Below are 13,496 nucleotides of genomic sequence, written 5' to 3'. Positions count from 1 at the left end.
GCATTTTTAAAGTGAGAAGCAATCCATTGGGCTTCCTCCACAGTGGCTTGGATTTTAAGATAGGTCGCTTCTACTACAGTTACTCTTATAAACACACCCTGCAGGAAGATTCCCAGGACACAAATATTAAGCCACTGCATGCCTCTATTCTGTCTGGATTTTCTGTTGTCATGGCAATCTTAAAAATTTTTATTTTGCCTAGGCTTTCCAGCAAGGGATGAGAAATGCACTGTAGAATTTCTCTAAAATACAACTGTTAATTTATTAGGAAGTCAATCATCTGATTTAAATGCCACCATCAAGAAGTAATATTTTTAAAAACATACTTATTTTTTAAAGCTCTGTGCTTAATAGCTAAAGAATTCTTAAATGTGTGATATTAGGAATAAGTTTTCAGTTTTACAATCAATATTTGTAACGATGAAGAGTTCTTTTAACAAGGGACTGCTGCTGCTGCTGCTAAGTCGCTTCAGTCGTGTCCGACTCTGTGCGACCCCATAGATGGCAGCCCACCAGGCTCCCCCGTCCCTGGGATTCTCCAGGCAAGAACACTGGAGTGGGTTGCCATTTCCTTCTCCAATGCATGAAAGTGAAAAGTGAACGTGAAGTCTCTGAGTCGTGTCCGACTCTTCGCGAGCCCATGGACTGCAGCCTACCAGGGTCCTCCACACATGGGATTTTCCAGGCAAGAGTACTGGAGTGGGGTGCCACTGCCTTCGCTGTTAACAAGGGACTAGTCCTCTTTTAATTTTACTCAGAAAACAAAATTCAGACTGGCATTTCAATGAATATTTTCTAATCTTTTCTACCTGTGGTAGACTCATTAGTTCATGTGGCCACTTAAGTTGAATGGATTCCCACTCACATTAGCCTGCTCATGGGTCAGCTTCGGTGCTCTGCTGATGCCTCTCTGAGCCATGCTTCTGCCTCCGCCGTGCTGGCAGGAAGCCCACGCCCACGCCTTCATCAAGAAGGGAAGCTCTGTTCCCCCACAAGCAAGAGTAGTTGACAGCACTGCCACTGAGGTAATTGTGCTAAAGCAGATGAAAAACAGGAGGCCTTTGACCCGGTATAAGTTAATTTTAAGCTCAAATTTAATTCTCAGAGGCCTCATATATTTGCATGATAAGTCTCAGAGACAGAGTATTTCAAAACAGATAGTTCTGATTCACCTTCAATTTCATTCTGAGATGAATTCAAGACGATTAAAGTATGTTGTATTTTGAAGAAGGACAAGAAGAGAGATCAGACCACACAGGCCATGAGGAAGAGGAGCCAGGGAACACAGGGGCCAGTTGGTTGTCCTGTCCCCCAGGGCAGGGGCAGAGGAGACCCCATGCCCCTCTGCCCCTCACAGACCTTGCTGAGGTCACATTTCTTGCCACCAGCTACCTTTCTGGAATCTGGGAAAAGAGGAACTGCCCCATCCTTCAAGACCCAACAGTTTGCTTGAACGCCCAAGGTAACATGAACCCACATTGCTCTCAGCAGAGGCAAGGTGCTGGGCAAGGGCATCCATACGTCTTCATGGCTTATCAATCAGCATCTACTGGCAACTGATGAGGACCTTGGAAACGCTGTGACTCATAGTGTAAAGTGATGCTATTAAGCCACTCCAAATACTAATATTTGCAATCTGAGGGGAAAAGTCCTTTTGAACTAAAAGTGAATTATGTTAAAGATCACATAACAAGAAACAGATGCTCCGAATTCTAACTCCTTCCAACCACCACCTCCATGAATGCACATACATAATCACACAGACACACACACACACTCACACGCACATACACTCACAAAAGGATTCTTTAAACATGAATTCAGCAATTCTTCTTTTGTAAGTATAAATAAAATAAAACAGGAATTACCATGTTCAAAGTTATGCCCCAGAGAAATACAGAGAGATTTAAAAAGAAATACTGAGGGAATATACAGAATTTTCTGACCCTTGACAAAGCCAGCTCAAGCACTTATGATTTAGTATAGTAGAAGGGACTATCTTCAATATCCTGTGATGAAGCACAAAGGAAAAGAATGTAAAAAGAATGTATACATACGTATAACTGAATCACTTTGCTGTATAGCAGAAATTAACACGTTATGAATCAGCTGTATTTCAATAAAAATAAATTAAATAATGAAATTTAAAAACCCACACTAACAAAAAGCTATCTATGATTTAGGTCAGGGGATGTGTATTAAGTCTGTTTTCTTATTTTCTGTATTCTGGAGGCTCTGGCATCTGGGGCCTCTCTGAATGGGGAGAGAATTTCCCTACGGAATTATCCAATTCTTAGATACTTAGATTCTTAGGACTCACCCAGGACAAACCAATTCAGAGCCCATACTGTGGATCACCTCCTCTATCTGGCTCACACCTGCAGGCCATGCCACTGCCCTAGTTACCCCTGGGCCAGGTGCCAGACAACAAGAGATGGCCCCTATGCCCGCCAAGAGCTGCTGAAATTACTCATGCCAGCCAATCCTAAGTCTGTTTACCCTGCCTTGTCTTTCCCACTGAAACACAATGCAGGCTGCTGTCCTTGTTCTCCTCCGTCCCTTCTGCCTTCTGACCAACCCTGGTGCTTCACCGTGTGACCCTACAGGGTGTGCCATGCCTCCTGTTTCCAGGGGACTGTGAGTATAAGAACCTCTTCTTCTAGGACAGTCGTGTCCCTGTCTGTGTGTCTCATCATATCTGATTAAAACAAGCCCTGGGTACATTTTAAAGCAGGTAGACAAAAATCTTCCCGACCCAGGGATCGAACTCGGATCTCCTGCACTGCGGGCGGACTCTACCGTCTGCACCACCAGGGAAGCCAACTTTTCTAAAAGGGACAGATATAAATATTTTAGGCTTTGTGGGCCATACAATTCTCAGTCACAACTACTCAACTCTGTCTTTGCAGCATGAAAGCAGCCATTCAGTTCAGTTCAGTTCAGTTGCTCATAGACAGTGAATAAACAATGGGTTCCAATAAAACTTTACTGAAAAAACAGGCAGTGGCCAGATGTGGTTCATGAGTTATTGTTGTTGATTTAGAATATGGAGGGCTTTATCTTCCATTTTAGGAGACTGTGATTTCAGGAAGAATTCAATTAAAGGATATATATAGATCTAATTCAGAAACTACAATTTCTACTTGTTAAAAATATAGGGCATCCTTGGTGGTCCAGTGGGTAAGAAGCCACCTTGCAATGCAGGAGATGCTGGTTTGATCCCTGGTTTGGGAAGATTCCACATGCTTCATGCCAGCTAAGCTTGTGTGCCATAACTAGTGAGCCCACAACTACTGAAGCCCACATGCCCTAGAGCCTGTGCTCTGCAACAAGAGAAGCTACCACAGTGAGAAGCCTGCTCGCCACAGCTAGAGAAAGCCCATGCAGCAATGAAGACCCAGCACATCCAAAATTAAATAAATAAATAAAAATACATATGTTTGTTCACAAGGCTCAGTTAATGAAATTATGTTATGATAGACTTCTGTTTTTGTTTTTTTTTTTTTTACTGATAACAATAAGATAGTGGTGAGTATCCGTATAAGGCCCTGATTCTGCTAATCTGTCTGAAAACAGAGAGAAGGATCCTTCTAGCCCCTTCCTTGGAAGGATAAGATAATGGGTTAGATTGTTTGCTGCTCAGAAAGAGCAGGAACCGCCAAGTTGTCAGCTCTCTGGATTTCCACTGCAGGAGAGATGCTGGGAGGCTGTCTGGTGTGGTGCTGAAGGAGCACACAGTCACAGAAAGGCCAAGCTAAATGATTAGAAGAGGTCAGATCTAAGGGCAGGATGAAGGAGGATTTAAGAACGGGATAACAAGACGGCCAAGTCAGTGACCACACCTCAATACCCTCTTCCTAACCCACCCAGGGGGCCCACAGGAGTGGATGCGTGGGAATGGGCTGGGTTCCATGGGTGAGGGCTGAGGGCGGGTGTTCTGGCTGTGCTTTTCCTCCCCTCAGTAGCCCTGTGGGGGTAACTGCCTGAACCATCATCACCACAGTGCAGGCCAGCCACTGCCATGGCCAAAGCCACTGGAGGAGCATCAGGGCAAATCTCGTGGAACTGGGCACCAACCACAACATGAACAGGTGGGCTGGCCCCAAGCCTTCTTTCTTTTCTCCTATACTCCCTGTGAGCTGACAGTTACAACAGGAAGTGGAAGCTCCTGCAAATGAGTAATTTCTCCAGCTGAGAGGTTCCCTAAGCAGGAGAGCCAACTGGAAAAGAGAGGCAGTGGAGAACATTTTGAGCCCATATTAAAGCATTCAGAGCTAGCCACTTTGAGTGCACTTCCCTCCATGCTCTCATTCAGAGGAACGCAAAACAGAGCCCACGCTTTGTCCTCTTCCCGCGATAGCACGAGCGAAGATGGCGGGTGACTGCAAGGTTCTGTGTGTCGCAGGCAAAACTTAGGAAACGCTCAGCGCTGAGAACATGGTTATAGAAAGTTCACAAAGCGCTTGGGCTGGAACGCGTCAGGAGAACAAGGTTTTAAAATGAACTTAGTAGATACGTTCAAAGAGATGGAATATTACAATGTGAAATAATAAAAATAACGAGAAAGCGCAAATTTGGAAGGAGAAATGCTGATTAACAGAACGGTTCACGTGAAGATGTTAAATTAGGATGTTAGAAGAGCATCTAACATCTAAATTAGGATGTTAGAAGACCAAGTCAAGGGAATCTCTTAGAAGACATGAAAATGAGATGCAAGAAGACAATGGAGGAGGGGAATGGTTTTAAAGGAAATTAATTTGGACCCAGATTGTTATTCCACCAAACGAAAATTTAAGTACATCATGTAAACATCTTTAGGTTCTGATGGCCTTAGGAGACTGATCAGGCAAAATTTTTTTTAGAAAAGTCTTTGGAAAAGTATTCTTTTAGCAAAAGATAAATGTAAGTAAACAAAGAAGTTGACTGTTGTCTAAACAAGCAATAAAAAGAACCTAAATATAATTGAGGGTACATGGAGGTAGGAAGGGAAAAGATAAAAACAGGGTGGAATATGGCTGCTGATAAGTTCTAGCAATTAATAGAGAGAAAACCTAAATATAGGTTTTAATAGGACAGAGGTAACTATAACATGAAGGAGAAGATATAACTTTCAAACTAGTTGAAAAATTTACTTAGCCAGAAAAGACAGAAAAGGAGAAAAACACATACAAAGAAAGCATGGCAAATAAAACATGCAACATAAAGAAGAACAGATAGGACAATAATAAAAATAAAATAAGTAGATTAAATTCACTGCTTAAAAGACAGACTCTTGGATTGAATAATAGAGTGATACTTGATGATAAATTACTTGTAAGAATTATATTTGATATACAAGGATAAAGAAAGGTCAAAAAAATGTTATTCCAGGCAAATATGAACCAAGAGAAAGGCAGGGAAGAGGCTTAATGTCAACTAAAACAGATTTAAAGATAAAAATTATATGGGACATAGAGATACTCTATATATTGTTAAAAAGCACATTAGAGCCAGATGACCTCACAATTATGAATGCATACGCACCCACAAATACAGCCCAGTAGTGGAAAGAGAAGAAAAGCTAAGAGAAGAAACAGATAATGAGCATTAAACTTTCTAACTCAAACTTGGCTTTTCTGGACAACAGAGTAAGTAAGCATAGGACATAATCCAAGATAGAGTTTCCAATATAGCCTGAATAATCAGGTTGAGCTAACAGAAACAGACAACAATGACTCAACAGCATAGGAAGGCTGACCTAAGGCCATAGGAGAATTAGAATCCATTGTGTAAATATTCAGAGGAGTAGTAAATCATTTCAGATCTTATGACTGTATATGTAGAAAATCCAAGAGACTCTCTGAGCACAACTATATTAATAAGAGAATTTATAATATGACTGGATAAAAAATAAATTGCTTTTCTCTGTGCCTAAACTCTTAACAGAATGTGAATAAATGGAGTGGTATATGCAATATTCTTGAGTGGAAAAACAGTATTACCATATGCTAATTATCCCTGAAATAAAATAAAAACCCAATCTACTTCCAATCGGTATTCCAATTTTAAGATTAATATGGTAGAATAAATATCCAAAAATAGTGAAAAAGTTTTGAAAAAGAACGGCAATAAAGAAACTAGCCTTTGCAGAGTAATACTATACGAAGCTGTAAGAGTCAAGTATAGCAGGTTGGGTGGTCACAGAGTCCAGAAACAGAGCCAAATACATTTTTTGCTAAGTTAATATATAGCCAAGTTGGCATGTTAGTTCAGTGGGAAAGGGATGCTTTATTGAATAGATATGCTAGACTATCTCATTCTCAATCCAGAGAAGCAAAACTAGATTCTTAGCTATTATTTATAAAAATTTCAAATTGCTTATAAGACCTAAGAACAACATTTAAAAAACAAATACAATAAAACATGTCAATAACTTTGAATTTCAGAAGAATTTCTAAAGAAAGGGAGAGGTTACCCATTAGTCATGAATGTATAGTAATATAAACATTTTGTAAGGAAGAATTTTCTGTGAATAGTGATAAAGCAAATAATACTGTGGGATGTATATATATGTGTATATACATATATACGCAAAATATATTTGTAGTTTAGTCTTCGTTATAAAGAATGCTACAAATTGATAGGAAGAACGCAAACAAAATAATATAAAAATGGGCAAAGTATGTGAATAAGTATATCACAGAGGAGGAAATACAACTGGCTAACAAGCAAATGATAAGATGAAACTATTTTTTACCCTGCAAAGTGGAAAAACAAAGTAGTAAAACCATAATGAGAACACCCAGTCCTGGCAAAAATGAAGGGAAACACCCAGTTTCATACATGGTGAACAGAAATGTGTTTGGGAACCAAGTCCTGAAGTTATTAAACAAAAAAAACATATGTGTTGGTACAGCAAATCCCCCTTGGAAATGCCAACGATAGAAATAAAAGCACCAGGATGTACAAGTTATGGTATAAAGTTTATTACAGCAGTGCCTGTAGTGTCAAAAAACCACCACCACCAACAAAATCTAAGGAAAGACAGAATCACCATGAAGAGACATGGTTTAGAAAAATTGTATACTATGCTGTAAAATATGAAGAGAGTATGATCGTGACTTATTGCTCAAGGAAACCAGCACTCTGCCAAGCGCAGTACATGCATCTGACTCGGATGTGTTTGCATTCTCAACAAGCAAAGTAAGAAGGAGCAGAAGGAGCAGAATAGGATGGGGCCACTGGTTCATCTCCAGGAGGTATGGAAGATGTGGAGAAGAAAACTCTCATGTTTCCTTGATATATATTTGTCACAATGAAATTTTCCCACTTTCGTAATTAACACATGGAAAATGAAACACACGAGATAATGAACATCAGTGTCGAACAGGTTTGGAGGCTATGCCGCTTGGGAAATAGTTTTGCAAGGGTGAGAGATGTCGGGTCTGGGAAAACCAGGACTCCAGGAAGAATGGGGGATCCCAGAGAAGTGGACTCACTCTCCTCTCCCCTGAGGCAGGAGTGGAAGCTGTAAGCCACAGGGTGAGGCGTGGTGCCTGAAGAGCCCCATGTGCCTGCAGCTGGGAAAGGAGGTGACCTCACCCTTCTGTGCACCCCTGCCCCAGCCCCCTTGTAAACCACGCTGGACCAGGAAGCTGGTGCCTGGCAGGCCCCGCAGCAGGTACCTTGGGCGATGTCGTCCTGCCTGGGCAGGCAGGGCCGCTCGGCCGTGTGCCCGGGCGGGGGTGGCTCTCGCTCAGGCTGTTTGGGGCACCTGCCCTCGTTGAACACAGGTGGCAGGTTGGCTGTGTGCACCTGTCGGAGCTGCTCATAGTCACTCAGAGCGGCCGTGAGGTCCCAGTTTTTGCCTGGAGATGAGAAATGACAAGAGATTACAATACTGATGCATGAATGATGGTCGCATGTTAGGAATGAACCTTGCAAAGAAGGGTCTCTGTTAGCACCTGTTCACTCAAACTCCCCACCAGTAGTTCTTGTTTTTTTAAAAAGTGCTTTTCCTTTTTCGGTTTTTCACTCAATGGTTTTTGGTATAGTCACAGAGTTGTGCAACTATCCACACTACACAATCACAGAACATTTTCATTACCCTTTTCAAAAAAAAAAAAAACCTGAAGTATAGTTGATTTACAATGTTTCAGGTAGAGAGCAAAGAGGCTGTTATACCTGCACATATATAGGCCTATTCTTTTTCAGACTCCTTTCCATTATAGGTTATTACCCGATATTGAATATAGTTGCCTGTGCTATACAGTAGACCCTTGTAGTTTTAGTTCTCATTTTTCGAAGGAGTAAAATGGTCAGATGTGTACTCTAAAAGCAGAATTTCTCACCCATGCCTGAGGTCCCTCTGAGGTACATGACGTACCTACTATCCTGGCCTTAGATTCATAGACCCTGCAGAACCTTCCATGCCTCTGAAAACCTAGTTGCAGAGCTTATTTTCCGAGGGAAGCAAAGCACAGAGGAAGAAAAAGTAAACAAAAAGAATTTCCACGTTTTCTTTGGGCTCTCGCTCAGTATTTTAGTGCTGCCTTGAAGCTTAGTTTGGAGAGGGCAGAGGCTCGGGGTGGGGGGTGCTCGCTGAGTGGGAGCTTTGGTGGGAGGCCACCTCAGAGCTCAGGTGATGAACTGGGTGAGACACCAGGCAAGACAGCTCTGCCCACCCTGGGCACACTTGGTGGGGATGGGTGCTGGGGGTTCACAGCACGAGGGGAAGCTGCTGGGGTCTGGACTCAGAGTGGGAGTCTGATCCCTGACTCTGAGACTTGGTGGACTTCCAATGGAAGGAAGGAGGTAGAGCACATTGCATCCAACTCCATTAGGCAACCATGTACTTTTTAAAGGCAAAGAATTAAAAGCTTAGCTCTAATTTTAAAAAGCAAATAAAATCTTATCCTCTCCCAACTAACTTCAAAATACAGGTATTTACTATATTGACTAATTATATGGTACAGACAACAGAATGAGGCTTTGAATGTCTAAAATACTATCTGAACATCTTCCTTTGGTCTTTCTAATTTTTTTTTCCTGCCACAGACTTGATACTATCAATCAGAAAATGTTTAAATTCTATCATACAATCATTTACAATTTAATCCTATTTTTTTCTTTCACAGTCAGGTAACAAAGACACAACAGAAGCATCTTTGCATATCTCAGTGGGGAAGAAAAGCAAACGAAATCATTCAGGTTATTCAGCTGAACCTCAGCAAGGTCTGGGGGTGTTTTTGCAAGTGATGACAGGTGGGGTCCTTTGTGGAAGGCAGCCCCATTACTGTTTGGTAGTTATGTCACGGAAACCAGTTGAAGCAGAAATAAAAGCACTCTCTTTCACTCTTACATACAACTACCAATCACAGTGTACACACATTGCCTGCGTGATCGCAAATGCAGTTTCAAGTCTAAGTGCTTGTGTCTATCAAATGGGCATCCATGCTCCAGGGTGTGGTCTACCAAGGGCAGGACAGGCTCTGGCTTTAGGGACATTATTCCTTAGCAGGGGCGATGACCTGGGTGGGCACCTCGCTCTAAAGCAGGGCCAAGGGTAGCAAATGTCCCAGGAGGGCTGAAACTGTCGGGGAGAAAGGGCAGGGAGAGGGGAGGTGGAGGAGAGGCACTGAGAATGCAACCTTATCATGGGATGCAGACATGTTACTATGGGCACATGTATTAGCAATGACACCAGCCCAACAAATACTGGCTGTGAGGCAAACAGCCCACGTGGAGCATTGACTGAGCCGGGAATTTCATTGTTCCACAGCGCCACGGGGAGCAGACATTGTTCTGGCTCCTTACAAACAGGAAGTGAGGCTTAGAAGGTTGCTGCACCACAGTGCATGCGAACCCTCCAATCTCATCTTCCCACCGACTGCATCTTCCTGCAGGGCTGTCCAGTACACAAGACCTGGTCCTAGCAGAGCTGTGCCCCACCCCAGCTCCTGCTCCCAGAAGCCAGCCAACTGTGCTTCTCCCACCCTCGGGAAAGAGTGTGTCCTGCTGTTACTACCCATGCCTGACAGGAGATCCTTCCAGAGCCCCCGATCTACATTCCCATCACAGGTGATCAGGCTGGAGCTTGAAGGCAGCACCCCAGAGATCATGTATAGCCTCTGTGGACCAGCACTCCAGGGTGAGGGTATGTTCCTTCTGCATGCCTAGACGATCAGCTGGGGTTATGCTGGGAAGCATGTGTCCAGCCATCAGCAAAGGCCAGTCTGCTCTGATCTCCCGCCCAAAGACCTCTCACTCGCTGAGTTTTTCCACTTGCTCTTGCCTCCATTGTATTCTCCCATCACTGCCCTGGACTCCTGCCCAGTTTGCTAAACACCTGCCATATCCTTAACTGGCAAGCATCCTGGTTCTAACCTGGGCCACACCTCTTAGCAAATGGAGATCCAGTAAGTATGAGGTGAGAGCGAAGATGGAGGGAGCAGCACTGTCCACAAATTGCAGCTCCCAAATGAGCCCCAAGTTCGTGACTTTAAGATTTTAAAGAATTCAGAATTCCTCAGGGATCCAGGACCCCAGTGTCTATGCACATGGAAAGGGTCCATGAGGCCACTGAAGGGGAAGCAAGCATGATGGACAGCAGGCGGAGTCCTCAGAAGTTAAGGGGGTCTGAGATCTGCTTCCAGCTCTTCACAGTTCCAAAGACAGCTGCTCAGGACAACCAGGAACGCAAGTGGTAACTTACAGACACGTGGACAGGGATGGATGCCCTAGGGATGGGCTCGACACTGGCGGGTCATACAGACTGTATCTAAAGACAGAAAATACAGTGGAGAGGGACAGGCTCCTGGTGGCCTAGGAGTAGGGTTTGGTGCTCAGAGAGCACACCTTTCAAGATCCCCTTTCATCTTGTCCACTCTTCAGTCTGGGAGAGTCCCAACAGATGTCACACGGAGGGAAGATGAAGTGAAAGGGCACAGAGGCCCACCATGGTGGCACCACCACAGTGATGGAGTGGGCTGAGGTCGGGTGGAATGAACAGCTGGGTGACTGGGGCAGCCACAGGCTACGAGCCCTGAAGCCAGCTCACTTGTTAGAGGAGGGTTCAGCAGAGCAGTAAAGAGCCCGGGCTTTGGGTCTGGCCCCACTCCCTGGCTACTTCTGTGACTGTAAATACGGCATAACGCCACGGGAAACCTCAGGTTACGTTTCTATGCAATTGCGATAATAAAATGCACCAAATGGAAGTTCCAAGGAGGGGTAAGTGCGGCGAGGAGACTACATTTGTACAGTTCTGAGCACACGGACAGCTCTTAGTGTTAAGACTATTCATAACAAGTTTTCATTTATTATGAATAGTCTAACCTCTGTCACTTATGGTTGAAATCCAGCTTGCAAGTGACAGAACTGAGATTCAAATCCAGGTCTGTCCTGATCAAAGCCTAAGCTTCTGGGGTCTACAGTTCCCTTGAACCTGACCTTGTTGTGGGTGTCAGGGCTCCTGGCTGCTGACCACCCTTGAAATCTCCCTCTCCTGTACCATGATGACTCAGTAACAGGACTTTCCCTCCTTCCGGATCCCTCCACCCCAACCTTGCCAGTGTTTTCACCTGCTGGGTCTTTACTCTGCTCCCCACAGACTCACCTGTACTACACAGAATTCTCATTTATATGTCACTCAGGCCATCCCCTGAACACTAGCAGGCCACCAGGCCACTAACAGCCCCTTTGTCCTATGACTCTGAACACTCTGTCCCCATTGCTGGCTCCTTGCCTTTCCCTGCCCTTAAAGCACACTGATTCCCCCCACCCCCGCCACTTTTCTTCTTGCTCTTTTTTTCCTCTTAATTTATATTCCATTTTGAAGATTAAGTCCACCTCTATGGGAATAACCATAGGTCAAGTTACAGTCTGTATCCTAAGTTTTCAGGCCAAATGTTCAACAACGGCAGATGCTAGTCAATTATCCAATCAATATTCCCCTCCGATTCTTTATGTGTAGAATCCTGATTTGATTTGCAAGAGCAATTTGCACAGCTAGAAATACTCATTTTTCTCCTGTAGCTGACCTGAGTTTCCAAAGATGTTCCAGCGGTATTGCTCCAAAGTCAGTATTTCTGGTAGGACAGTATCACTGTCTGCAGTTTCTCAACTTGAAGCCTCGAGAGGTGGAGGCAGTTGCCTGACAAATGTTTCCTTCTGGGCGCTGCCTCGGTTTGTGTTTGTCACATGCAGGTGACTGGGTACCAGCAGGTACAGGTTTTACCTTCCAGCGTAGTCTACTGGTGATGTGCTTGTGTTTTACACTTCTAATTCATTTTGATTTTTGTCTTAACAGGAACATCAAGTGGGGTCTGATCTCAAGTTAAACACTGTATTTCATTTTGTCTCTTGAAGGGGTATGTATGCTTTAATTTAGCACTAAAGCATCACATCCATTAAGGAAAACAATGAAGCAGAAATGTATGAGCCCATGGGAAGCTGTGAAACAGGAACTGACTAAACTCAGGGGAGAAAAGAGGAAAAAAAAGAGTTAAAATAATTTCAGAGATGAAGTTCCATTATAAGGAAGCAGAGAGAAAACAGGTACAGCTACCACAGTAAAAAACAGAAAAATGAAAATTAGTAAAGTGAACAAAATGAGACAGAAATAAAGAAACAAAAGGTTATAGAGGAAATGGTACACAGAGACTACAGGTGAAAGAAATGCCACATATACATCATTGGAGCTCAAAATAAGAAAGTTATGATTAAAAGGGAAAGCATTTTTCTTATCATATGGAAGTAATTTATTATTCCCTTATCATCAGGCAAACTCAACAAAATGGTATGCTAAAATGTGATGGTAATAAAATTTCATGAAACTTCAAGATAAGGAAAGCATTTGTCATGTGAAATCACACTGCATTGAACAGGCACTGTGGTCCACATCTGGGTGCTTGTGATTTCCTTTTTGGCTGATTCTCAAAAAAAGAAATTAAAAAAAAAACAACATAGTACCATGCCCGTATATTATGCTTTATCTCATCGTTTCAGAAAAATTGTGTGTGTGTGTGCATGCTCAGCCATGTCCAACTCTTTGTGACCCCATGGAGTGTAGCCCACCAGGCCCCTCTGTCCATGGGAATCTCTAGGCAAGAACACTGGAGTAGGTTGCCATTTCTTCCTCCAGGGGAATCTTCCTGACCCAGAGATCAAACCTGTGTCTCCTGCATTGGCAGGCATATTCTTAACCACTGTGGAAACTTAATTCACACAAATGTAAACATTAAACAATTTAAAATGTACAAGCTCCACAATATCTTTTGATTAATTAAGAAGAAAAACAAAAACGGGATAGCCATCATTTAGTGATCCTGGGTATCCAATCAGGGAAAAGGGGAGGAAAATCAGGAGCAGAGGAGATGTCAGTTTCAGGAGAGAAATCTAAGCAATCACAGATTTAGCCTTTCAAAACAGAGAATTTCTAACATAAACACTTGATCTTACAGATTGAAAGGCCACAAGAAGATTGCCCTAGTATAATAAAGAAATATAAGGACAGTGTT

General features: G+C 43.2%; 1 protein-coding gene across 1 annotated transcript in view; it reads right to left on the bottom strand.

The window, feature by feature from the left end:
- The window catches only part of OTUD7A (OTU deubiquitinase 7A), a 388,339-nt gene that overhangs the window by 67,787 nt on the left and 307,056 nt on the right, over positions 1 to 13,496 (bottom strand). The window contains exon 9 of the mRNA XM_055555716.1: positions 7,665 to 7,847. Coding sequence (XP_055411691.1) covers positions 7,665 to 7,847 — 183 coding nt within the window. The remainder of the gene's footprint in view (positions 1 to 7,664; positions 7,848 to 13,496) is intronic.

The sequence above is a fragment of the Bubalus kerabau genome, chromosome 19 (assembly GCF_029407905.1).
Source record: "Bubalus kerabau isolate K-KA32 ecotype Philippines breed swamp buffalo chromosome 19, PCC_UOA_SB_1v2, whole genome shotgun sequence".
Classification (NCBI taxonomy): domain Eukaryota; kingdom Metazoa; phylum Chordata; class Mammalia; order Artiodactyla; family Bovidae; genus Bubalus; species Bubalus kerabau.
Note: the sequence above shows the minus strand (reverse complement) of the source record. Positions and strands in the feature narration are given on the sequence as shown.